The 25,375-nt window shown below is 40.5% G+C and overlaps 2 protein-coding genes across 4 annotated transcripts; one reads left to right on the forward strand and one right to left on the reverse strand.

Moving 5' to 3' along the window:
- Nucleotides 1–12: 12 nt before the first annotated feature.
- LOC119735059 (fatty acid desaturase 6-like) lies at nucleotides 13–5,408 on the reverse strand. 3 transcript variants are annotated; one of them, XM_038208761.1, is made up of 3 exons: nucleotides 4,465–4,571; nucleotides 3,714–3,796; nucleotides 13–1,952 (listed from the first exon to the last, which is right to left on the reverse strand). In XM_038208761.1, exon 3 carries the CDS (start codon nucleotides 1,914–1,916, stop codon nucleotides 873–875), a length of 1,044 nt encoding a protein of 347 aa, XP_038064689.1. In that variant the 5' UTR covers nucleotides 1,917–1,952; nucleotides 3,714–3,796; nucleotides 4,465–4,571; the 3' UTR covers nucleotides 13–872. The 3 variants fall into 3 exon arrangements, with proteins under 3 accessions (XP_038064689.1, XP_038064682.1, XP_038064696.1); XM_038208754.1 differs by lacking the exons at nucleotides 3,714–3,796; nucleotides 4,465–4,571 and adding an exon at nucleotides 5,072–5,408; XM_038208768.1 differs by lacking the exon at nucleotides 3,714–3,796 and having other exon boundaries at nucleotides 4,465–4,577.
- LOC119735083 (vesicular integral-membrane protein VIP36-like) lies at nucleotides 4,656–24,934 on the forward strand. Its single transcript, XM_038208779.1, has 8 exons — nucleotides 4,656–4,876; nucleotides 11,991–12,106; nucleotides 12,552–12,666; nucleotides 13,355–13,437; nucleotides 17,879–18,040; nucleotides 19,204–19,318; nucleotides 21,018–21,125; nucleotides 22,127–24,934. The coding sequence occupies exons 1-8, from the start codon at nucleotides 4,741–4,743 to the stop codon at nucleotides 22,291–22,293; spliced, it is 1,002 nt and encodes a 333-aa protein (XP_038064707.1). The 5' UTR covers nucleotides 4,656–4,740; the 3' UTR covers nucleotides 22,294–24,934.
- The last annotated feature ends 441 nt before the right edge of the window (nucleotides 24,935–25,375 follow it).

Here is a 25,375-nt window from a genome sequence, read left to right on the forward strand (position 1 = left end):
ATGTAGGACAGCTGGAATTTTCAAGAGTAGTACCATGCCTCAAAATCCTAACAATTACTCCAAAAGAGTAATGGTTGGCATCTCTGAGTACTTCAGCAAGTGGGCACAGCACTCAGCATTTTTAAACACTTGGTACCTGCATACATAATTTCTGCATGTGGTATGTGGTACTTTATTAGAAATGAACTATAGGGGGTTATAGGTTAATGAAACGATAGGGCAGGCATAGTGTTCACTCACCTCATCAAACCAAGCTACATGTATGTACATTGTACATTGACTGTACAAACAGTGAAAAACAATGAATGCAAACAAACCTCACGTATTTTTTACAACAATAAAATCTCAACAATTTGAAGTTATTATAGTATGATAGTATCGATCTAAAAAGTATCCACTAACCACCTATAAAACCATAAAACAATGATAAATAGTAAAACGATACAATCAACATTACACAGTGTATTACATTGTCTGCTTCTTTGGCATACATTCAAAGACTCCAAGCAAAATGTATATTTGCCCAACCTACTACAGTTGATTTCACTGTAACTGTGCGTCTATATAAAATAATGACATCCTAAAACTCTTGTATTTTGCATGATGCACAAACTGCCCGATGTGAAATTTGGCAAAAAAATTGCTCAAAGTTGAACAAGACGGTCAATTTTGAGCAGTCATATACATTCTGAATGCAATCAAAGTATGATCTTTGATTATACTGGTCTGTATATATGTCTGATGTCCAAATGAACCGTCTGTCCTCTGAACTGTACTATCAGTGTGTAGCCTCCTATTGATTCCTATACTATGGCCAATTTAAACTGGAGGAGGTGAGACGGACAAGACATAATGCTTGGATTACATGTAATCTACTGTATTCCAATAAACTCTGTAATTGGAGGAAGATTGACCATCAGAGCTTGGTACTCCTTGACAAAGTGCTGAAGTCGATTGAAGTATCCTCTCTCATGGTAGGGCAACTTGTGATCCTGCAGATACTTCTTCACAATTGGCTGGATCTTCAGGCACATGTTGTCAGACAGCTTTGGGAAAAGGTGGTGCTCGACGTGGCAACCAATCAGTGAGTGCCCAAAATTCCAGGACAGCAGAGGATTGTGGGATAGGTTGAGGACACCAGAGGACATCATGTACAGACGAGGTGGGCGATTCTCAGGAAGGTACATAGGGAGGCCAATGTGCTGGAAGATGTTGATATGGATGTAAGGTAGCTCCATGACAGCACGGTATGACAGCAGGCTCAGCACAGCAGACTTCAAGGATAGGCCAGAGACGTACACTAGGAGGGAGATGTTGGCAATCAGGCCCAGCGTGACCACCACAGCACACTGCAGAGCCCTGTTGAGCTTATTATCCCGGACAAGGAAACCAACAGCCAGAAAAGGAATAAAAGCAGGGAGGAGAAGGGGAGCCACAAACATGTAGATGAGACAGGGCAGGAAAGGGGCTCGCCAGGTACTGGAGTCGCCCAAACCGATGATGTTGGTGTGAGGATGGTGAACTTTGATATGAGACGTCTTGGCGAACTCCACAGAAAATGAGCCCAGAAACTCCACAAAGAAAACTTCCCAGAATCGACTTGCAATCTTGGAGTGGCAGAGAGCTGAATGAACAGCAAGGTGAGACATCTTGGTCTTCAACATGCCATAAAAGAGCCCCAGCAGCAGGATACCAGCTATAAAGGCTGGCCAGGTAGGGTAGCCAATAAGCAGCAGACCCGGGGGTACCAGGGCAAACCCGGATGCAATGATGCACCAGTCAACTCCGTACATTTCCCACCAGGATGACTTGCTCTGAACTTTCTGGACAGCATTACTCAGCTCACTCATGCTAGCTCCATTCAGAGCATCACACACAATGTTCCCATTTGTTTCCTTCATTGACTTGCGCTCCATTCTGCTGACTTCAATTCTGGCAGATGCAATCAATCTCTGAAATTGCATAAAAGGTACAAGATAAAATTAAAGAATTAGAACTTTTTAGGCACGCAATATCAAGGTGCATTTCACTGCATATGCAGATAAGCACTGTATTGTGTGACAATAAAACAGTACTACAGTACTAGTAGTAGTAATAATGTTATCCCTATTCTTACAACCATGACAGTTTACACTGGTACTTCACAAATTACACTGGCACTTCACATAAACATACAGACTTACATTAAAAATACACATGTGAACAATTAATAGATGCATTACAAGTAGTAGCAGTTGAAAATCGCGTTACAAATGCCATAACTTATGATAATCGCATAAAGTTATGCGATTAACCTTAGCTGCGATGCATCCTACAAACTATTTTACCAACCTCATCGTAACAGCGATGCATCACAATTCTCAAAGCTATTTTTAGCATATTACGGTGACTGTTTCATGTCAGTGGTAGCTGAACAGGAAACAGTCGTCCAGTAACCACCAAAGAGTTGTAGGATTTCTCAAAAAAAAAGTTTCCTAGTGCAAAACAGAATGGCGGTCGACAATAATTGATCTGCGGACAAAACAATGCTCGAAACAAACAGTTGTTTGACTGGAATTTTCTACTTAAATGTCAAGGTAAGTCACATATACGTAAACAGTAATTTAAAAAGATAATTTAACGAACATTATCACATTATGTTGGTCTGCTTTTTTCACTTGTCATGCCGTAAAACTGGGTTTGAAAAGACACTTCATAACTTAGGATGACCCACAGACAAGTCTTAACTTACGATGTGTTCCACGCTGTTGTCAAGGTACTTAAGTTTCGTGAAATTGATTTTAAGAAGCATCGTAAGTTGAAATGGGTTAGGCCAAGTAAAAAAAAAAAAAGTTAAACGTCTTGCTTTTTGAAAAAAGAAAGGAGGAGGCCCTTTTTTTTTTCCTTCCAAAATGGCCGCCCGACCGGGCTATTTTTTTTCAAGATGGCCGCCAGCTTTTTTTTAAAAAATGGCCGCCGCTTGGACTCAGGAATGACATACCAGCTTTATATGTGCTAGATGTAACAGACAAAGAGGCCAGAATGATGTCACTGCTTAAAATTATCATTATTTTTGTGCTTAAAAAAAAAAAGCCTACAGGGGCGCATAAGGCAGTTTGAAGACCATTTTTGGGGTGAAATCTGAAGATTTTGATTGGGGGTACGAGTGAAAATGGTAAAAAAAACATTATTAGTAACGCAATATGGCTATGTACCTACATGTAGGACTCTACTATCGCCCTACCGGATGTCTATTTTTATAGTATCCTCGATCCCCCTATTTCTGCGCAGATAAGGCTTCGCAACCAAGTAGCTGAAAAAATAGCAAAGCAACCACTCTTTTCCTCAACAAAACTTATAGTGTTGGCTTACGATCACCCACCGTACCGATTAACAAAGCGAAATCTCTTTATTTGTGGCAGCAAGCGGGGAATTCCGAAGCGTGCAGTTTGGCGTTGTAGAAAAGAATCCTGCCTAATTCTGCGCAGGGGACCCTTCATGAAAAATATGTGTTGTCCGGTCCATGTATTAAACTCAATATAAACTTTTTTTTAATAACTTAGACTTGTTGGCTTTAGGAAAATATATTTCCTGAGCTTTTCAAACAGATTTTCTTTCTTTTTCCTTTTCAATGCCAATACACTTTTCGTAATTTCAAGATTATTTTCAATATCCTATTTTCGAGATTTATACAAAGGCCTATATTTACATAAATACATTTTATATATATTTACCTATTATGTAGCCCAGTGGACTCCTCCGTTGTGTACAACGCGTCAGTCGCAATGCAATGTAGACGACGTCCAACCTGGGCTACCTATTAAGTAAATGTAGATCCCAATGATATTGTTATTCTGATCATCCCAATCAACACTCAACAGAGACAGTTTTTAAGATGTCGGATTTTAAAACTTATGACCAAAAAATTCGAAACAAATATAAGACATGAATATATGAATGTGTCGTTTTAGTTGCACTGTAAGTTGTACACCCTCCCCTGCAAATTCTTATCAATTGACATCTTTACTATACGTTACTGACGATATTGGGGACCAAGAAAGGTCACCTTTTGGTCATATTTTTGACTTTTGCAAGCCTGCAAGCATCTGCCTGCATTTGTACTTAGTAATTAGCTGTGAAAAAGCCTATGTTTTTCATATTTTGCCTGATATTTTGCCTGATAAAGCCTTCAATTTCCACATTTTTTCGGCTGCTGGTTAAAGTTGGTGCATCAAAGCATACGATCCCAGTGAAAGTTTGTCATTTTTTAGGATGCATGCCTTGCAATAAAGGCGAGTGCGAAGAAATAGGAGCGCGTACATATATAGCTTTAAATTTAGGTCTGACCTACAATATGTACATGTAATATTATGAGTATTATGACACTTGACAAAATAACAGATTTTAACTAAGATACTTTAATCAAGATAGCCTTATTCATGGATAAAGAACGAAGGAAGGAAAACACTCCGTGGATAAACTTACCAATGTGAAATTCAAAGTTTGGCAGATAGATTTCTAGATTTTCGTCAGGATTTCAGCTTGTGCGATTGTCACTGACAAAAGTGACATAGACCCCTACCCTGGAAATTTACGGGACTAGACTATGGCATAGCGCCCTCTCTAAAATACAAGATCCTTTTGAAATGTAATTTAGAGAGGGCGCTATACCAGTCTCCCATATTTTTTTTTCTGTCCTTGACTGTTGATCTCAGCTCGCGCGTTCTGCGCGATGTTGCATGCATGCAGGCCTGATTCAAGATGGCGGCGCCCAGGATGATCCTCCTATTTGGGACAATCCACATGGTTTTTGTCCATTTTTATCCATTTGTCGTCTGTCAGGATAATCCAGCGGATTATTTCAAACGTGAACATTCTTTAATGCGGCCATACACAGGTAAGTTACTTGCAAAGACGGAGGTAAATCGTCTATTATTTTGCCACGTCATTCATGCATTTGTAACGGCAGCCGTAAGTTACGCAATTTTTAAGCGCTAGTAAAACACGCCATTGCGAATCTATCGGCGATCGTGAAGTGTAGGGCCCGGTTCCTATAAGGGAACAAAATCCACTTTAAAATTATTGGACTTACCAAAAATACCAAACCAGTTGGCGACATTCTCAATAGCGCCAGTATCACAACTCCAGCATTACCACTTATGATAATTTATGCTTACTTCACCGCAAGTCAGGTACGTCACGTCACAGGACTTAAAATATGCAGTATCGATGACGATCAGTGGCGGAGCTCCGGAGAGCGGGAGGCCGGTTTTCGCATCCAATGATCGGTCAACTTTCGGAATGTACATGATGTAACTTGTGTTTGAGCAGAGGCAGCTGTGAAATGTCGTCCTTCCCATCCCAAACTAACTAGTGCAAACAATTACAATAGCATTCGGTTGTACCACGGAGGTAGAATTACTTGTACTTAGGCTAACTGAGGCCAAGTTCGGGCAAGGACCATTAGTCGACTAGTGGTTGATTTGTGACGTACCTTACGCCTGCGCACTAGTAGCAGAGTGCGAACGTCTCTAGTCGAACGCTGGTCAAAATGTCATCGCAAAACGTCTGGATCCTGGCTCCCTGCTGTACGTTATGTACGCGCGCGGCTATGGTTACCAGCGAAGCAACCAACCCCAGTAGGTTGTTTCCAAATAGTCGACTAGCGTAGTTAACCATCGTCGACTAGATAGAGTTCGCGCAAGCGTTAGTCGACCAATGGTTAACTATAGTCCTTGCGCGAACTTGCCCTGATCTGTAATTCGTCAACGGTTAGCGTGCCTATTATCTGTACAAAACGAAAACGGATTGTGCTCGGTGGATACTATTTTACACAGTGTCGGCATGTTAGTCGATCAACGTGCGCTTAAAAATTATACGAATAGATAAGGGGAGCCTTCGTTTTTGAATTGACCAATGTTAGATTAACCGGCTTGGGCAGATGATTCGGGTCTATGCATATTCTTCCATGATTTATTATTACATTTAGCATTCAAAAAGTAGGTGGGAATACTTTTTCGTGAACGCTTGCATTAATTGGTATTTAGTTTGTTTATTTTTACTCTTTTCCTTTTTAAAACCATACAACTTACCATGTTTACAAAAACCTTGTTAATATTTTTACTAAAAGCTATTGAATAAACAATTTATTTTGAATTAATGGATTTATATCTGTAATTTCAAAATCTTATTTCTGTCGTTGAATTGAAAAAAAAAGTCCCCTTTTTAATACGAAAAATCTCCAAGATGCTAATGGTTTATCCTTTTACCCTAAGGTATGGGATGGTTGACCTAGCTTGTCTCAATATTTTTCACAGGGAACAATAGATTAACTGTGAAGCTGGCACTTTCCCTGCATGCAGAAAAAGTTTGTGTAATGATTTTTGTGCCAAAGAGGGCTGGTGGTTTTATTCCTCCATGGTTTTACCAAGAAAATTACCATACTTTTTTTTAATCGAGGAAAACGTATGGGCCCACCATGCAAGCTTAAACGGTGCATTAGGAGAAGCGCATATGGTCGCAAACAACATGGCGAATCTCCCAAATTTTGTTGTTTGCATTAGGCCCAATTTTGGGTATGTATACAACCTCCAAGCGGCATTAGATCTCAAGCAACACCATGAGCTGACGAGTGGATCAAGTTTTATCGTTCTTCCTAATTTTTTGAGTACATGTACATGTATATTATTTTGTCTTACAAAATTTCAAATTGGGTTTTGTGCTTTAACGGAAAAAATATTGGGCCTGTTTTGTTGTTGCTTTTGCCAGTGCCTCCCTTTTTTTTTTTGACTTGTCAACATCACCGAACAAATTTTGATTTGATTTAATTAATTCGAAATTTCCTACAATGATGATAAAGATAACCGGGCATAGTTCTCGTTTAACTTGCTCTGTGTTTTAACCATTGATCTCCATTACATTGATCTCCATTAAGACTTTACAAATGGAGATCAATGGTTTTAACCCATGCAGCTATAAAACAAGTAACAGATCATGGGGGGATAGATACAGTACCGCACCGATTGGAGGAGGAGGGGGTATCGAAGATCGCGTGTACGGCAATTATGGCCAAGTCGTAATATTGTACATGTACACGACGATCACACGCGGACCGACGATGTACATAATTCATAAGTTTGATGACGCTGTACTGTTCACGGCATAAATTATGATTAGTGGTACTGCAGGAGTTGTGATACTGGAACTACCGTATGTCATAGATAGAGCTTTAGAGGGCAGGTAGTCCCATAAATGTGACTGAAATACTGGACTACTTCCGTATTATCAGTCACAAAGCCACGTACGGCCTGTGAGCGGAGTGTCCCGTTGCTAGGGGAGCCGAAAATTAATTAAAGATCGAAATTATTTTGTCAGCAGAAAATCATCCCAGCTATAGTATGACTGCTAAATCAATAAATTCGGTACCTTCAGAGGTCTAGTTATCCAAAAATCATGGTAATTCGTCAAAGAATGCAGACGGTTTTGAACAAGCATGGCGTCGCTGATATGTTTCCCGGCCACCCTAATAATAGTCAAGAGGCCAAAGGGGTCAGGAACCAGACAAGAGCTTTAATCATCTCCTGAGCGTGCATCAACTTTGGCAAAGCGCACCGCGGCTGTTGCCTGTCATTCCAAAATCTTTGAAGCCCTCCGCAGTGAAGCACACCCTCTTGTGTGCGCTGTTCATCCGCGGTCGCGTAATGCATCCGGGCACTTCACAGAGCGCCAAAGATTTTGGAATGACAGGCAACAGCCGCGGAGGTAGTCCAAAAATAAACTACATGTACAAACTAAGCCTAAGGTGAAAATCAAAATTTGACAAAGTTCTACATGTTTTTGTACATGTTCCAAGTGTGGCCTTTATTTACTGAGGTACATGTAGTCCAGTAAATTGGCCACATTTATTGGGCTAGGATGTCCTAGGTCCGATGATCATCATTGACGAAGCATTGGATTATTGTTTCTACAGCTTTACAGGTGAATTGTGATCCGTTGTCGGATAGTAATTTCTTGGGGGCTCCATACCTGCTAAATAGTTGCCTGACAAGTACATGTACATGTAGACACAAGATCATCTTCCCAGTTGCCCTTTTTAGGGGGAACACCTCGATCCACTTAGAATAGTGATCAACAGCGGTAGGGGCCCCATCAGGTCAACACCTACAATCTCCCATGGTGCTTCAGAATGAGTGGACAGCATAAGACCTTGTGGCTTCTGAAAGACTGGTTTCGTCTCTCTGCACTTCTGACAGGCCCTGCTGTAGTCGCGAACAACTTCATTCCTTTCCACCACCAGTGAAGACCATCAAGGCGTTGTAGTGTCTTTGTTTGGCCAAGATGTCCAGCGGTTGGTCTCGAGTGGCAAGCTTGCACTACAACTCGCTGGAGCATTTTTGGGATGACCATCTTCCATTTGGCATTGTGGTAGTAGAACCAGATATCATCCTTATAGCGGTAGCCTACATACAAGTTGTCTGTCTTGCAATGTGACAATTCTGGGTCACTACTTTGCTCTTTCTTGAGCTGGTCCATGTCTGGTGGTGCTATTATTTGTTCGTCAGATGGGGAGCCGGTGGTAGCTTGCCACTCTATCTTCCGATTCTCCTGGAGTTTCTTGCAACAAGGCGGGCAGCGATACTTTGGCATCTTCTCTGCTTGTCGTTTCTTAATACATGGACCAGGACACACAGTTGGTGGTACCACTTATCGCAGTCGTCGCACTGGATCATTGTACGGGGTTGGTCGAAGGGTGAATGCATGCTGCGGCAGCACATATTTCGTTGTCAGCATGCGTTGACGATTCATCGTCAATTTCTGTGAGGACCTCAAGACCATCAGCTTTGTTTTGCAAGGTCTGGTCATCGCCGTCCTTTGCTGGAACTGGTACCCTGTCAACCGTGTCCTGCCTGGTGTAGACGGACTTGGCTTGAACACCTTCTTCAATGCGATGTGCATCTGGCACATACATGTAGTGTGTGATGCCTGGCCGGTACTTGACATCGTATGAGAAATCTTGTAGTCGCAAAACCCACCGTGCCAGCTTGCCAGTCAGCTTCGCTTTCTTGAAAAGCCAGCAAAGGGCTTGATGATCAGTCACCACTTTGCAGCGCTTCCTATCAAGGTAGACTCTCTATTTTTCCAGGGCCCACACCACAGCGAGAAATTCCTTCTTGGTTGTGCTGTAGTTGCGCTCAGTTGGGTTCAAGGATCGACTGGCATAGGCGATGGTCTGCAGAACTCCATCGCGCTCTTGCTGAACTGCCCCCAGACCGACATTGCTGGCATCTGTGTGAACAGAAAATGGCTAGTCAATTGAGGTCGGGATACATCAGTATTGGCTCTTCGGTGAGGGCAGATTTCAGCCGGTTGAAAGCTGTCATGCACTCATCTGTCAAATTCCACAACTCTTTCTTCCTTTTAGCTGGTTCAGCAGCTCTGTGGTAGTGGAAAAGTCTGGTATGAACTGTGAGTACCACTAGACCATGCCAATGAATCTCTTGGACTGCTTCATGTTTCTTGGGACAGGGAAGTTGAAGATAGACTCAATCTTCTCAGGGTCCATCTTCAGGCCATCAGCGCTGATGATATGACCCAAGTACTTCATCTCACTGTGGGCAAAACAACACTTGTCGATGTTGACTGTCAGACCAGCTTCTTGCAGTGTCTGCAACATCAGCCTCAAGCCATGTACATTGTACATGTTGAGTGATGTTTTCGGAGAAACATACAATGTCGTCCATATTAGCAGACCTTTCCGATGAGACTGCCGAGGACCTTCTCCATCAAGCGTTTGAAGCTTGCGGGGCCATTTACGACACCAAAAGGTAGTACAGTGGACTGAAAGAAACCCTCTTTGCAGACAAATGCTGTCTTTTCTCCGTCGTTCGGAACAACCATCATTTGGTGGTAGCCTCTCTTAAGATAGAGGGAGCTGAATACCGTCGCCCCATGAAGTGATTTGAGGATAGACTCAATAGTTGGTATGGGATACGCATCTATCTTAGTGACGGGATTTAGTTTGCGGTAGTCGATGCATAAGCTGTACTCGTTGCCTTTCTTGGGTACTGTGAGAACAGGGAAGGCCCATGGCGAAGATGAGAGTTCAATTCTGCCATCTGCCAACATCTCGTCAAGTTGTTCCCTCAACGATGCGCGTCTATCTGCAGATAGGCGGTAAACTGGACTTCGCACTGGGGAGGAGTCTCCTGTGTTAATGTAGTGCTGGGATACATCCGTCCGTCCAGGTTTTCCGGTTAGGACCTCGGGCAAAATCATCTAGTAGTTTTGTGATGAGCGGATCATCTTCGGCTAGTGACTGTCTTGCTAGGTGACAAGATTCTCTTGTAAGGATTTTGTCTTTCAGCTGACACTGATGTGGCTGTGATTGGGAAGTGTCACCCGTCCCATTATCCAGCATGCCCAAAAGCCGCCACTTGATGCGATGGTTACTGAGACATGCACTATCTATTATTTTCGTTTTGCGTTTTGTCGTTGTCGTCGTCATTTTACCCCCAAATTTCCCTGAATAATTAAAAACCCTGCCCTTTATGTATTACATACCTGTATGTTCTTAATGATGCCAACTAGTTTGGTAGTCGGAGTAACTTGGACCTAACTTATCGCCTTTTTAACATTCGGACATGGTCTGGCGATAGTAGGGTCCAAGCAAAAGCGCTGCCATCGTGCGAAACAATTCTGCCGTTAACCCAAAAACCCAACATTGCCAAAAAAAAAGAAAAAAGATTTCACCCTCCAAACGGCCTTCAAATAACTAGATACCCCACCTGAGGTACAAGTAGAGATTGATGATTCAGATCGAGGTACTAAAGTTTACTTACGATCCAGATGAAAAGTGAAATTCCCATTCTATTCTGAGAGCTCCTCTCGCGATAGTGAACATGATAAATTTCCGACTCATGTTTGAACAATGCGATGTGGTCGTGCCCAGCATTCATTCAATGGTCCCTGTACATCCCGAGTGCGATTCCGTTACCAAGCGCGATGCATCGATTGTGATAATGAGTAGACTAGATCTCGTTTGTAAACACAAGTGCATTTCAAAAGATGATAGGGAGTCGGGAAGTAGGCCAGCTTTTATGAGCGGAAACCAGTTCAAGCTAGTTTCCGACTCCCTATCATCGTTTGAAATAAGTTTGTGTTTGCAAACGAGATCCAGTCTACTCATTATCATAACCGATGCATGGCGCTCAGTAATGCAATCGCGCCCGGGATACTGGGACTATCAAATGAACGCTGGGCATGACCACATCCTGTTGTTCAAGCGAGTTGGAAATCGGACACGTTCACTATCGCGAGGGGAGATCTCAGAATTGAACGGGAAATTTCACTTCATTTCATCTGGATCGTAAGTAAATTTCAGTACCTTCGTCTTAATCGTTGATGACTGCCCCTCCTTAGCCTTCGGCGTAGGCGGCAGAACTTGCCTTCACCATTTGCTGCTTGTTACATTTTATGCCCCCCGTTTGTAAAGTCCTGGATTCACCCCTGACAATCTGATGTCATCAGCATTAGTATTAATACATGTAGGTTAGCGCTGAGCTGTCCCCAAGCTAGTTAAGGGGCCTACATGTATGAGTATGAATACATATTGGCTATCCCCATGGCAGCCATAACGTGATTTTCAACTGCTATCGTTACGGCATTGCAAAACATCATTGCGAATCTGTAGCATATTACTACCAGGCATGAACCTGGGAATTTTGAAAAAACGAGGACATTCAAAACCACACAAGGCTGTTTTGTACAGTGTTTTTTTCAATTTGTTCAAAATTTCATGAGAAGTAAAAAAAACGAGGAAATCAGTGGATCTGATGAAAAGTTGCATGCCTGAACAACATCTACCCGTTCAACCAGAGAACTTCAGTAGCTCAATTGGTTAAAATGTTCGACTACTAATCACTAAAGAGGTAATTTATTTGAAATTTTTTGTAGATAATGTGCTTGGAATTCCTCAGTTTGTTCATTTTCTGTTTTAATTCACCGTTTATCAGGATCTGGTGCAAGTCTTCCAATGTGGGACATGCAAGGCCACACAATGATCACCAATAATTACGTCCGACTCACTCCAGATAGGCAGAGTCGTCAAGGAGCCATCTGGAACAAAGTGGTAGGCTCTCTCACAACAATTGATTAAGTCTGCTGTTCTTTATACTAATTGGAGCTAGGTAGGGGGCTTTGCTGTCTTGCCCGCTTTGCAGGCGAATGCCAGCTTCGAAGGCAGACACCCACTTTGCAGGCGAATGCTCGCTTCACAGGCAGACGCCTGCTTCAAGGGGTAGGTGGCTTTTAACCTCGCCCACTGCGTAAGAAGGCCCTAAACATGTACCCAATACAAGGGCGTAAGGCAGTGTACATGTATGAAGTAATTGATGCAAGACAATTTATATGCAACACAGTGTTTATGAGATACTTTATATGCAACACAGTGTACATATAAAATATGGCTTTTATAGACTGGAGACATGGCCATTGAAATGAAATTACAATTGTTGTCCTTGACAGATTTTCTAGATTGAATGATAAACTGTTTCTTCCTTCAAATCTACATGTAGCCAAACCGAAGCCCGAACTGGGAAATCCATATAGAGTTCAATGTGCATGGACAAGGCAAAACACTATTTGGAGATGGCTTTGCAGTCTGGTACACCAAAGACAGAATGCAAATGGGTAAGTTTGATGTCAGTTTGAGGTTGGATACCAGATCAATTAATTCTTAAATATACCACAAATTAATTTTGAGTCTTCAATTAATTCTGATATTTATGTATGACGTGATACATTTCTCCAGCCTGTCAGTGCCGTTGATATGTAACTGAGAAACACAATACAAATCTTGTGTGACGTTGCATTACTGTGAGATCACATTCAAATTGATCAAATTGTCACTAAAGTGTACATTTATTTTAGCTGAACTTGGTGAGCTGACAACATTTACACTACCTATAAATAATATCAGCACATAGGCTTTCAAGTGACTGAATTAGTCAATAACTTCCAAATGAAGACGACTGTTCCTGTTCATTGTACATGTAATTGACTTTAAACAGCACATTTTCTAATGGCCGGTAGGGTAACATCTATTTCACACCAGTGGCATTCCAGAGTTGCACCAAACCAAAATGTATAGGGATATATTGCACACAAATAAAAAAGTTTTTAAGAGAGGCAAACAAACGACTGCAACAGTCCATATATGCATGTAGTCGCTTCTAACTGCCTCAAAATCCAACTTAATTTAAATCGTTTTTACTTATATTTGGTTTGGCTTGACTCTGGAACGCTATTGAGAATCAAATGTAAGGCACCCAATAACCTCATCTTTGCCATTATTCTTGCCATTTATTCTCCATGACAGGCCCTGTTTTTGGCAGCAAAGACTATCACACTGGACTTGGAATTTACTTTGACACATATAGCAACCACAATGGCCCGCATAATGTAAGTTACAATTCTCTTAGCATGTTCTACCTTATCCCCAAATTTTCAGATGTGAGGACAATAAGACGAAGAGAGAACAACAGACAGATTTAGTGTTGTCCTTGAACGGAGATCATTTGTTGAGAACAGTCCTTGCACTTACAATTTTACAAACATGTATGTCTGTGTGCTCTATTCGATGGGAGAGCATTATTTATATTATAGTAAGCCTGTTCGATATTCATTTATTTTATATATCGTGAAAAAAATATCGGATATCGCGATATTATTGTGATGACGTCAGTTTTCCACTCATGGAACAATGAAATAACAAAAAACACGACCGAAGTCACCATCCACTGCCGTGAAAAATTACCCGATATGTCCAGAACAAAATCGTCAATTTTATTTGACTACTAGTCTCATTTACTTTGCCAATTAAGTAGAAAACAAATTCCACATTCAAATATCGAAAAAATTTACTTTGAAATGTTTGATAAAAATGTGCAAATAGAAATATCTCACGAGGAAAGAACGAAGCACTAGCACGCAATGCACGCCGCACTGATGCCACGTGCACTCATAGTAAGACCGTGTACAGCCCACACCATTTGTGGTCAAGAGTGTGCTTCCTTGAAAACAATTCACCAGTATATCCACCTTTTCAAGATTACAAATAATATTTTTTTATGGCGTCCAAAATATTTCCTTGTTCAGAACAAATTCTTCATCGTTACAAACTCACAAAATATTTTTTTCTAAAGAATTTATTCAAAAAACGATGTTAACTCCAAAAACAGGGTGAAGCACCTCTTTGGAAAATTAATGAATCCGTCCAGAGATTTTTCAAGTGATGAATTTTTTGATCGAAAGTCACGATTGAACAGTTGGTTTCTGACGTTTTTGTTGTTGTTGAAAATATGAACTGATTTCATAAGTTTGGCACAGTTTTGGCACTAAGCAAGTATTAAGCGCCCGGGCACAACCAACATGACCAACGAAGAGAAGGAACAAGTCAGGAAAATACGTGCAGGAAAATTTGATCTAGTTCGAGTCGGCCCGGCATATACGCATATGGCGTTTTGGACTCTACTTTTCTAAAAACATAAGAAGAAAATCTAAAATATATATATATGAAATTCGGACTTTGTTTCCCTTTTTTAGAAAAAACCTCTGAAGCATTAGGTTAGAAAAAAAAAAAATGTGGGTGCAAAACTGTGATTCGAACCCGCAACCTTGCGGTGCAAAATCACAATTCTGTATCGACTGAGCTGTCGCACTGCTCGCTCCATCGTAGGGAAACAAATAATTATATAGTTGCGTAGGTATCATAAAAGTATCGTAGAGGGCACTTAACAATCATGTATGCGGATGTCGTTTGGTAAAAGAAAATTTGCGGGCCCGTTGAGGGCTCCCTTGGCCGCGCCCCGAAACGAAAGTAGTATTTCCAATGTTCACTTCTCAACGTCATTATCTACAATTATTTGCAGTGTTTTGTCTGTACAACAAAAATGAACTTCTTGTTCAACTATTTGTTTCAGAGACTAGTACCTGTGGGGTATCCACAGAGAAATGCCTCTGTTCTGCCTTGCTGAACTTACGTACTTCTTTATGGAAAAACATGTCTAAAAAATCACCCCAATCGAATCGTTTGAAGAATAAGCAGTGTTCTGTATGAAACATTTTCGTCAAAACAAAACAGGCAACGTATTTTCTATGTGAAATGTCAGAGATTTTGTTTCCCTTCCGTTAACTTAGACGCACATAATTACGTTTTCACCTGGTATGTGGGGCGAAATTGAGAACAATCTGGTTAAAAAGATGGTCTGGATTGTGTTGTTTGTACTGCCACGTGGAAGACGCAAAATGTACCCGTGACGTATGTTAGTCAGTTGGTTCCGCCCCTTAATAGGTAAGACCTTGCGGTACAATGCGGTAAGAGTGAATTTGTTGTTTGCGTTTTTTCATGGAAGCGCTTGGTTACAAAAGCGGTACCTCAAAAGAATATCGCGATATTTTTCGGCATATCGAATTCCACGATGTGCCGATATTTTTTTAAAGAGATTGATACGATTTCCGATATGAAAATTAAATCGAAATATCGTGAAATATCGTCAGATCGAACAGGCAAATACATGTATTATAGGAACAAAAGGCGTAATGGTATACAAATATTGAGTGGCTCAGAGTGAAATGGGAGGAATATTATCGCAAGGTGAAATGGAAAAGTCCAGATTTTACTGAGCGATAATATTCCTCCCATTTCACAATTTAAAGCCACTCAATATTTGTTTTATATAACTGACATATAGATCCTTGTCATTTGATATATTTGAACTTTTATTTCACTACAACATTGATGGGAAATGTATTTCTCTCTTCCAAACCACCCCTTCACGAAAATGTTTGAACCCCACTCTGTAGCGCAGGCTCTTTGGAACAATATGCGCTACGGGCAACGCTGAACGCGCACACCAGCATGCCTTTGCACACAAATACCGCATATTGGAACGAGAATAATCTTAACTGTTCAATAGTATTTCCCATTCCCCATGGGCAGATAGTACTTTTTGAGACCCGGCATGAATGGGAGTATTAAGGAATGTCACGTGATGTGAGTCCACCAGTCAAATGACAAGGATATGTATGTCGGTTATATAATAGAGTTTGTACACAGTAGCTCTCATGAGTACATGTACATGAACATGTAGTTGGGATATGCAATGTACTGTTGATGTATGGAGTCCATAGTGATGTTAACTGTTTATGAACAAAGTGTTCAACCTGATGTATAGTGCGTTGTTTAATGCATTGTCTAATTATTTTAGTGGTGCTGTACAGTGGCGAAATAATCAGTGCAACAATACCAAGTGTCCTCCAAAAAGGTAACCCACAAACAAAGGGATCATTTGACCAAGCTATGAACTTAATGAACATTATTATGGTGTTATCATAAACTAGGGGCAGTAAGCTTTCCATTGATATCTTGATTGCATTCCTCTGGTCATTGATAAGCTTGAGTCTCTTGAAAATGGTGCGTGGAAACCTTCTTAGGCCAGTGTGGGCTAAAACCTGAGCACATCCTGACATAAGACTGGTAGGTTCCAGGGACATTTAACTTATGAAAACATGAACAAAACAGGATTTCTATCAAATGATGATCAATAATCATTCAGGATTCAATACCTTAGCCAGATATATCACCGTCCACATGTCCATCTGCCCTTTTAATGCAATGTTCACAGCGGCGGTGTGTATCTTCCATGGCCTGTCTCACCATTGCAGGTTGGTCACGTAAATTGTCCACCATCTTGTGATGAATGCAGGCCTGCAGATCCTGAAGGTTATGAGATGGACTTCTGACAACCTTGTTCTCTAACGAGTATCAAATCTACGAGTATCAAATCTGGTGACCTGCTAGGCCATTCCAAAGGATGATTCATGTGATTACTCTGTCTCCCAAAAGTTCCCAGAAGCAATTTCTGACAGCAGTGTGTCTGTGGGCTAACCTTTTCTTGACTTTCAATATGAAACACGAGCTGCAGCACAAGATCATCAATTGACAGAAATCCCAGTTTGTTCATGTTTTCACAAGTTAAATGTGTCTTGGACCTGCTTGTCCTACATGCACATACAGTATGTATGTGTGGATATGCTCATAAAGATTTACTGTCCCATGAGGGTTTTCACATACCAGTTTCAAGACAATGGAGCTTATTGATGCATGACCAGATGAATACAATCAACATATCAATGGAAAGTGTACTACCCCTAGTTTTATGATAAAACCATAATAATGGTCAATGAGTTCATAAATGTTTCATATTATATCTTGTTTGTGGGTTACCTTTTTTTGGGGGGGGGGGGGAGGGGGAACCTTGTATACCAGGTATCCTCCCTTAACTCCATTACTGGACAGCAATGAAATAAAACAGAACTCACAATTATACATGTAGGGAAATCTTTTTAATCTCCTCAAGAAACGATGCACAAGTGTGTTTCAACTTTGTTTACTGTACTGATGTCTTTAACTTAACGGTGTGATTTCTTGATTGTGCACATTCTCGTCCCATCTTTACCTTATAGTTGGATGATCATGACATTGTAAACATTTGATCTTAAAAGGGACATCAAGTTCCATGTTAAAGTGATAGTGGCTGGCACTGATACCCTTCAAATTGTCCAAAATAAACCTATTGGTGGATTTCGAAAGATCTGAATCTAGCATTGAATCCAGAGTGAGGTTTGAGGTTGAGCTTTGTGCCAGCATTACACTTGCGCTATGCAGACAGCAACTTTTACGGTTAGGCACATTGTGAATCACAAACTTGCAAAAACCGGGGAAAAAATATTAAAAAATCACCATGTCATATTGTCTTTGGTGTGTCTCCAAAAAGAGGTGTTGGAATATGTCATATATGTATTAGAAACTCAACAAGTGTATATTTCTTTATTATTGCAGCACCCCCATCCCTACATATCAGCACAGATCAACAATGGCACAATGCACTATGATCATGATCGAGATGGAACACATACAGAGATTGCTGGCTGCCACTCACCCTTCAGGAACAGAGATCATGAAACACATGTTGCTATTAGATACTTGGGTGGGAGGCTTGCTGTAAGTAATGAGGCCATTTTTGGCTAGGACCATTAATCGACTAGTGGTTGTGACGTAACTGACACCTGTGCACTAAACATACTAACTCCTCAAGTGAAATGCTGGTCAAAATGTCATCATGAATCTTCTCAATTTGGCTTGCCGATGCGCGTGGCAATTGGTAACCAGAGGTGCAACTATGCCTGGTGCTCCAGTTCCAAATAGTCACCAAGAGCAGTCCTACCATCCTCCGAGTGAAGTTAGTCGAACTATGGTTAACTATAGTCCATGCCTGAACTTGCCCTTTGTTCCCTTTGGCTGTTGAGGGTAGTGTATATTTCAAAGAGGGGCAAATTTGGTCAAGAACTATAGTTAATGGTAGTTTATGTACACATAACTTTCATCAAATAGAAACTTGATGGTGATATTTGTAATAGTTTAGTCAAGTAAGTGCAGCTGCAATTTCATGGCTGTTCTTACATGTACCATGGAATTGTTGCACTTAAATTACCATTCTGTATAGACAGCGCTAGCACAGAAATTCTATACCAACCCTGTAACTGTACACACAAAGAATCCTTATTTCTGTGCCGTTCCTTGGTAAATGTGATTACTTGAATTGTCTGCGATAGTTAGGGATTCTTGACTGCGCGGTAAGCAGAGCCATGAACTTAAGCCTAGCCCACCGAGGTTGCTTGCATCACCGGTGAACCCTAAATGTTTGCACAGCAGGGAGCCAGGATCATCAAGAGTCATGATGACATTTGATCATAATTTGACTAGAAACATTTGTACTCCTGCCTCAATGAGGGTGCAGGCATAACATACATGTACGTCCTGAATCAACCACCAGTCAACTAATTATCCTTGATTGGACTTGCTCATTGATAGCGAAGTGGATGGAGTAATGGGCACACCTACATGTATAAAATGGTTGTGACTCACTACATGAAAAGAGCAAGAAATCACAACACTGACTAAAACAATAACAGTGTGAAAATGGGACAACAATATCTTTGAAATGATAACTTTAGATTGCTTTTAAAAATGTTTTGAGAGACAGAGTAGATCTGGAAAACATATTTTCCATCATTAGATTTGCTGGTGAAAACCCTGTTAATAATGTACCTGCTGTGTAGATTGTTACAAATGATTAAAATTACTGTGTGTGAAACCCTGAACAGATAATGACTGACATTGATGGGAAAGCTGAATGGAAGACCTGTATAGATGTTGATGGTATCAAACTTCCCACTGGCTATTACTTCGGGATCTCAGCAACTACCGGCCAGTTAGCAGGTATGAGGTGTTCTTATCTGCATTCTTTCCCCTCCAACCTTTGGTCACATGACATTGGGGAATCGTAATCACCCGCAGGCAATTTCAGGTAATTTCTGAGTACACAAATTGGCTGAATACAGATAATATTTCCATAGCAAACATCGGTTACCAGCCAACATGTAGTGCATTGATACTGTGTGACTGGTTCCAAGCTGACTTTTGCTTAGCATGTAAATTTGCCGAGCAAGAATTCCTGCTTACCAGCTTTATGGAATTGGGTCCAGATGTTTACTTAGGGAATAAATATGTTCTTGACCAGTCTTAAACAAGTACGTTTAAAACACACTAGAGGCCTGGATGCTGATACTTTCGGCTCAAGCCATATATCTGCAACCAGGTACATTTGTACCTAGCCGGTTTTAAACGTTCTTGTTTAATACCAGCCAAGCACACATTTATTCCTATTCATGAATCCCTTTCGGTTAAAAAAGTAAAAACAATTCAAAAATTCACCATTTGCCAACAATTTTGTTCAACAATTTTACCTCAAGTTTTGTGAAACACCCTCTTGCCATGACTATGATATCTGCCTCACGTATAGTGCTAAAACTCTCCTTTAATGGAGATTGGCATGCATGCGAAGCTTACTATGCAATGTGTGCACAGAACGCAGCGGTGCAGGATTGAAACCAGTTGATGTCTTATGAACCGTTTAAAACCACCCACTTGACAGGCTCTTGACCAATTGGAATGGGTAAACTGTCTTAGGTATTTATGAATTGAATTTAAGTCTGTGTCCAAGTGGTTTTTAAAAAAAAAATGTTTTATATTTATTTCACTCTTTCACTGCTTGATTATCATGATCAGCATCTGTTTTGTGTGGTCAGTATACAAACCTGAGGAGGGAGAGATATTACATGTACATGTATGCTCCACTCCCTTTGTTTGTAATGTAAATGGTTCTGTTTTTACAATGTACATGTGCGGTGGCATTTTCTCTAAACCCACCCCAATGGTCAGACGGCTGAGCGCAGAGCATGCAAGCGTTATGTGGTCCATTTAGAGAAAATATACATGTATCTCAGTTTATGGTCAGAACAGTGGCTGAACACTAACCCGCGGAATAATGTACAAAATAAAGTTGAAACTGATAAAAGAAATAAAGTAAACAAGATGTATTCATTTAATCAACAACCGGAACAAAATAATCTCTATAGGAAGTCTACACAAAGACACCCTCTTGCAAATTGAGTCGACCTGCTACAATGTGCAGCGCATTGTAAACCCACTGCGTCTAACATTCTAACAGAAGTATGGTTGTACTCACTTAGCTGTGGTGCAGTCTGGCCCTTGGGTCACTATCAGTATAAGGGCTGTATGCGCACCTCATGTACACTCTCAGACAGATGGCTCAACGCATCTGCAAGCTTTTTGCTCAACTGCCGACTGCCAGGTTATTCCAGCCCCCCGTGAGTGGTTGTGGGGCGCTCATTTAATCATTTGCCTGATGTAGCTGCATCGCAACAGTGTGATGGGTATCCGCATGTCTTAGCATAGCCATTTGCCCTTCACATGTTAAACAAGTTTGTAAACCAAGTTTTGTCATTGTTCATGATAGTATAGAGGTCTTCTTTGTCATAACTTTATCTTCTTCTCTGAAACTGAAAACCAGAATGCCAATAGTTCAGTGAAAGAATTGCATATCTTGCCTTTTCAGATAACCATGATATAATTTCTGTGAAAACATACGAGTTAGAGGGAGCAGACAAATCAGTGGACTACGCAAGTCTAAATCCATCTGCAGATTTCTTTTCTCCACCCAGAGGTGAGATAGATATATCATTTGTTGATGACATCATATGGCTTCTGGCCTATTGTACAGATGCATAATGGCGTCAAATTGATTTTGTGATGTCATTTTGATTGACATTTAGCCCACGCTTGCACTCTAAATTAATGCATATGTGACCTGTCATCACAAAATGAGCTTAACCCTAACTCCCTAGGGGGTGTGCTAAATGATATTAAAATTGGAGGATTCAGGACTGTTCGGGGAAACAGGCAAAAGTTTTGCGGTATTCGGAACGGATGACAGATAAACACCTGGGGAGCGATGCTGGAAATGTCTGTCGGCGCCCGGCTCGCAGCAAGTGAGACCGGAAATATGAGTGTGCTGCCTGAGGGTGATGGCGTCAACCCGCCTAGCTTGCGGTCGAGTGAAAATAAATCCCAGGCCTCGTTCCATTCTTGTCAAAATAATCCCGGCGTGAACTGGTTAAAGTCAGACTTTTCAAGAATTGAGATATTTATATACCAGTATGTGGATTCTGCAGAATGAGAGCTTTCCAATGGTATACAACATTAATGGGTACCGAGTTCAGTAACGGAAGTGTAGACCACCAACTTACTTGAGGTTGTAAAACCGATTATTAATTAAGAAAATGGCATTTAAACATTGTGCAGTTGTGTTACAGAGAATGAACAGTCAACTACTAAAACAGGATGAAAATAGGTTTCGTTTGACAAAAAAAATAAGAAAGGTATAACAGGAGAAGCTGCAATTGGAAAGTTATTGTGTGTGCTGTGCTTACCAAAATACCAAGCTGTAACCCTCCTATGGAAACATGCATTGTCAGCCTGGTTATTACTTGGGTCAATATTGGTCAAGACCCCCATTGGTTTGTACACAGTATGCCAGGAGGCTGGCTGTTTGACTGTTTGTGACCTCTTAAATTGTAGGAGGGTTAATAGCTGTAATGAGTAGGCCACACAGCATTGTCTGCGATTCCTAAAAACTAGACCAGTATCTTTGGATTGCTCTTTCAGATCATATTGATGATCCTGGTGGTGCCTTCCGTGGTGGCTGGACCATGAGTCTTAAGAACATGTTCCTGCTCATCTTCTGTTGTGTGCTGGGTTTCTTCGTCTGTCTGATTGTTGGCGTTCTCATCTTCCAAAAGAGGCAGGAGTACAATCGCAAGAGGTTTTATTGATGACAACGTCTATGTGCTTCAAATAAATTCCACAATTCAGGCTAGTTTTCAGATAGTTGTAATGAACACAGAATATCACAGATAAATCCAACACGAGCCCATTTGTCGAAGAATTTCACAGACTTTCACACCTGAAAAATAGAACAGATACATGTACATGTGTAATATCCATTGCTACAGGTAAGTAGCACTAATGGGGCAACATCCCTCATTTTCTTTTAAAATTCCAGTGAAATTGAAGGGCCTGTAAAAGATTTTTTTCCACTTAAATTTGTGATAGCGACTGTGTGTTAAAATTGCTAATCCCATTCAACCTTGTGTAGAGCTCCCTTTCAACCTTTTGTACTGCTATTCTAAAAATGTTTGTGACTTTTTTGCAATCTCCTACAAAATTTCAAAAGCACAGCAGTGCTATATCACGTCGGGCCAAAGCTTAGTTGCATAGCAAATTCATTTTTATGGAATTTTTGGGTTTTATTTACGTTATGTCAATTCTCTGAATTTTGTACAAGAACATAGTATAGTACCATAGTAACAAGTACATTTGGTACAAGAACATAGTATATCCGGCATCCATTTTGGAGTGGCATTCTACAGTTTCCCTAAATTAAATTATTCCGAGGATTGTATGAAGTACATTAAAAGTGCAATTACATGTAGTCGTTTGGAACGACATTACATTTTCACTTGAGACATTGTTCTGACATTGTTCTTCGATCCGACCAAAGTCTTCAGTCAAGTCTCATCAATACTCATTTGTTTGGCGTGACCCTGGAACACCAGTCTAAAAAGCCAGGTGACGTCATTTTCTGTGCTGAAATTATGTATCTGTACAGTGACATCACATCAACAATTCAGCCAGTTGAAGATAGCGACGTGGATGGGATTAGGGCATCCGATGAAAGCATCTATTGCTCATTGGCACACCAGTTTTCAATGGTTACTATGTGATACCATTCCGCACTCCAGACTCAAGAACCATCAACTTTAAAGAACATAGGTCTGGGAGCTAGATAAGCCAATGTAAAGAGATTCTGAGATGTCCACACCCACCTATAGGGTTAAGATTGGAAACTGTTAACCCACTGTTAATGGGTTTTGCATTAAATGTATCTTAACCCATTTACACCGGCTAACGGTTCTAGACGCAGCTCGATAAAAGCCGATAAGCCGGGGACTGCTATTGCAGCATTCCTGCTGCATAGCACATCCATTCATAGACAACGGCTGAATGCCTGCATGTACACATTCCACCCAATGTGCAGCTGTCCGTGGCCGAACAATACCAGTGTCAACTTGGTTAATGTGAAATGTATTTCAATGGCCCTGTATACACTGCTAGTATGCATGTAGAATAGAATTACAAAGCGAGTAAGACTTACTTGTCAAGTTTGCCCATGCATCTGGGTTGCAGCATCTCCATGTATAATTGTGACTAATGATGTTTGTTTTCCCAGTGGTATGTATTCTGCTAAGCAAAGTATCAAATGTGTCTTCCAAATTGTTTTTCATCGTAGACTGTACAGTATGATTTCAACACTTAACACTTAACACGTACATGTACATGCTTGCCCATAGTGACCCCCTGTGGAGTTTTGTAGACACAGGGGTGCATTCCACACGGATGTTAACATTAATGTTAGCATGGCCCGTCACAAATATGCCAACACAAAGCTGGACATACGTTGAAAATTTTTTTTAAATAGTAAGTTTTAAATTCTGAAAAAAAAAGAAAGAAATTGTTATTTGAGGTGAAAGTTTGCCAGCTACATGTACATGTATATGAAATAGCTGGGGAACTTGGGTGAAGATTATGGAAAATTTCTGCTCCAACAAATGTCAGTCATTTTGGAAAAGATTAGAGCATGACTCGCTGTCAACTTGAAAAGTGTGTGAAATTCGGGCATAACTTTTATTTCTTAAAAATGCTCAGTTGAATAATCAGTGTGTTCTTGGCTTCAATATTGGAAAGAACCTCTATTTGTGTAATAATTTGTGCATCTTCTATTTGTGTTCTTTGTGACTATATGAAACTAAGCCTCGCAGCTCCTTAATGCCAGTGCATCTTCCATAATCCAATAATAACATGATCAAATTGATATTTCATCATTAAACTTGCCAAAAACTAATTATGTATAAGACTTTGGAATTAGAGGGATATTGAATGTCCTTCAATTTCATAAAAACTCAATCAACTCATTACTCACGTCCATGGCACTCATCCTCATTAGAGTCATCCTTTAGCCTTAAAGAGAAAGATATCTGAAGAACAGAATGTTTTGCTGTACACTCAATGACTGTAAAATTATACAGATTTATAAGTCGATTGGCCAAAAAGTAAGCAAGTTATTTGTTACAGTGGGAACATAACTGCATGCTGACAAATGCAGTTTTCACAAGCATGTTGAGCACAGATAATAATAATACCGGAGTCTTATGTAGCGCACATATCTTCCAACAATTAGGTACTCAAGGTGCTGGTAATTATGTCTATTTTTAAAGACAGGTAAATGAAATTTATGAGAAATAGACCCTTTATGTAGCACCTTTATAAAGATAAAAACACATACAGTATATATATTCACGGCCAGAAATGGTTTGACTACACTAATGAACCTAGATTTGTCATGCAGTACCTACAGGCATGACAGGGAAGGGGGAACTAACAAGGTTTCATCAGTAGAAAATGATGTGCCGAGTAGTGCTGTGAAGTTTAAATACTGCTGCAGTTTATTTCTTTCTTATCAGTATTGTCACAAGCTACTGTTGGGACTTGAGTGACCAGAGATTAAGTTGATGCTCTAAACACCCCCTCCCCCTATAAAAAAAAATACCCGAAATTCTAAACAGCATAATGAATCTATTTTCAATTTCCATGTCCATGTAATATGTTTCATATACAGCATGCTGTTAAGCACCATAGAGTTATGTAAAGACAGCTGTTTTTTCTGTATTTTGGAAATGCAGAATTCTTAAAGTGTTCATTTTTGGTCAGTATGTAATTTTTATAGATCTTAACAAAACCCAGAAATCTTTGTGCCAAGCACAAATTGAAAACATGTTAGAACAACAAATTTAGTTG

This window comes from Patiria miniata, unplaced genomic scaffold (assembly GCF_015706575.1).
Source record: "Patiria miniata isolate m_02_andy unplaced genomic scaffold, ASM1570657v1 HiC_scaffold_10, whole genome shotgun sequence".
Classification (NCBI taxonomy): Eukaryota; Metazoa; Echinodermata; class Asteroidea; order Valvatida; family Asterinidae; genus Patiria; species Patiria miniata.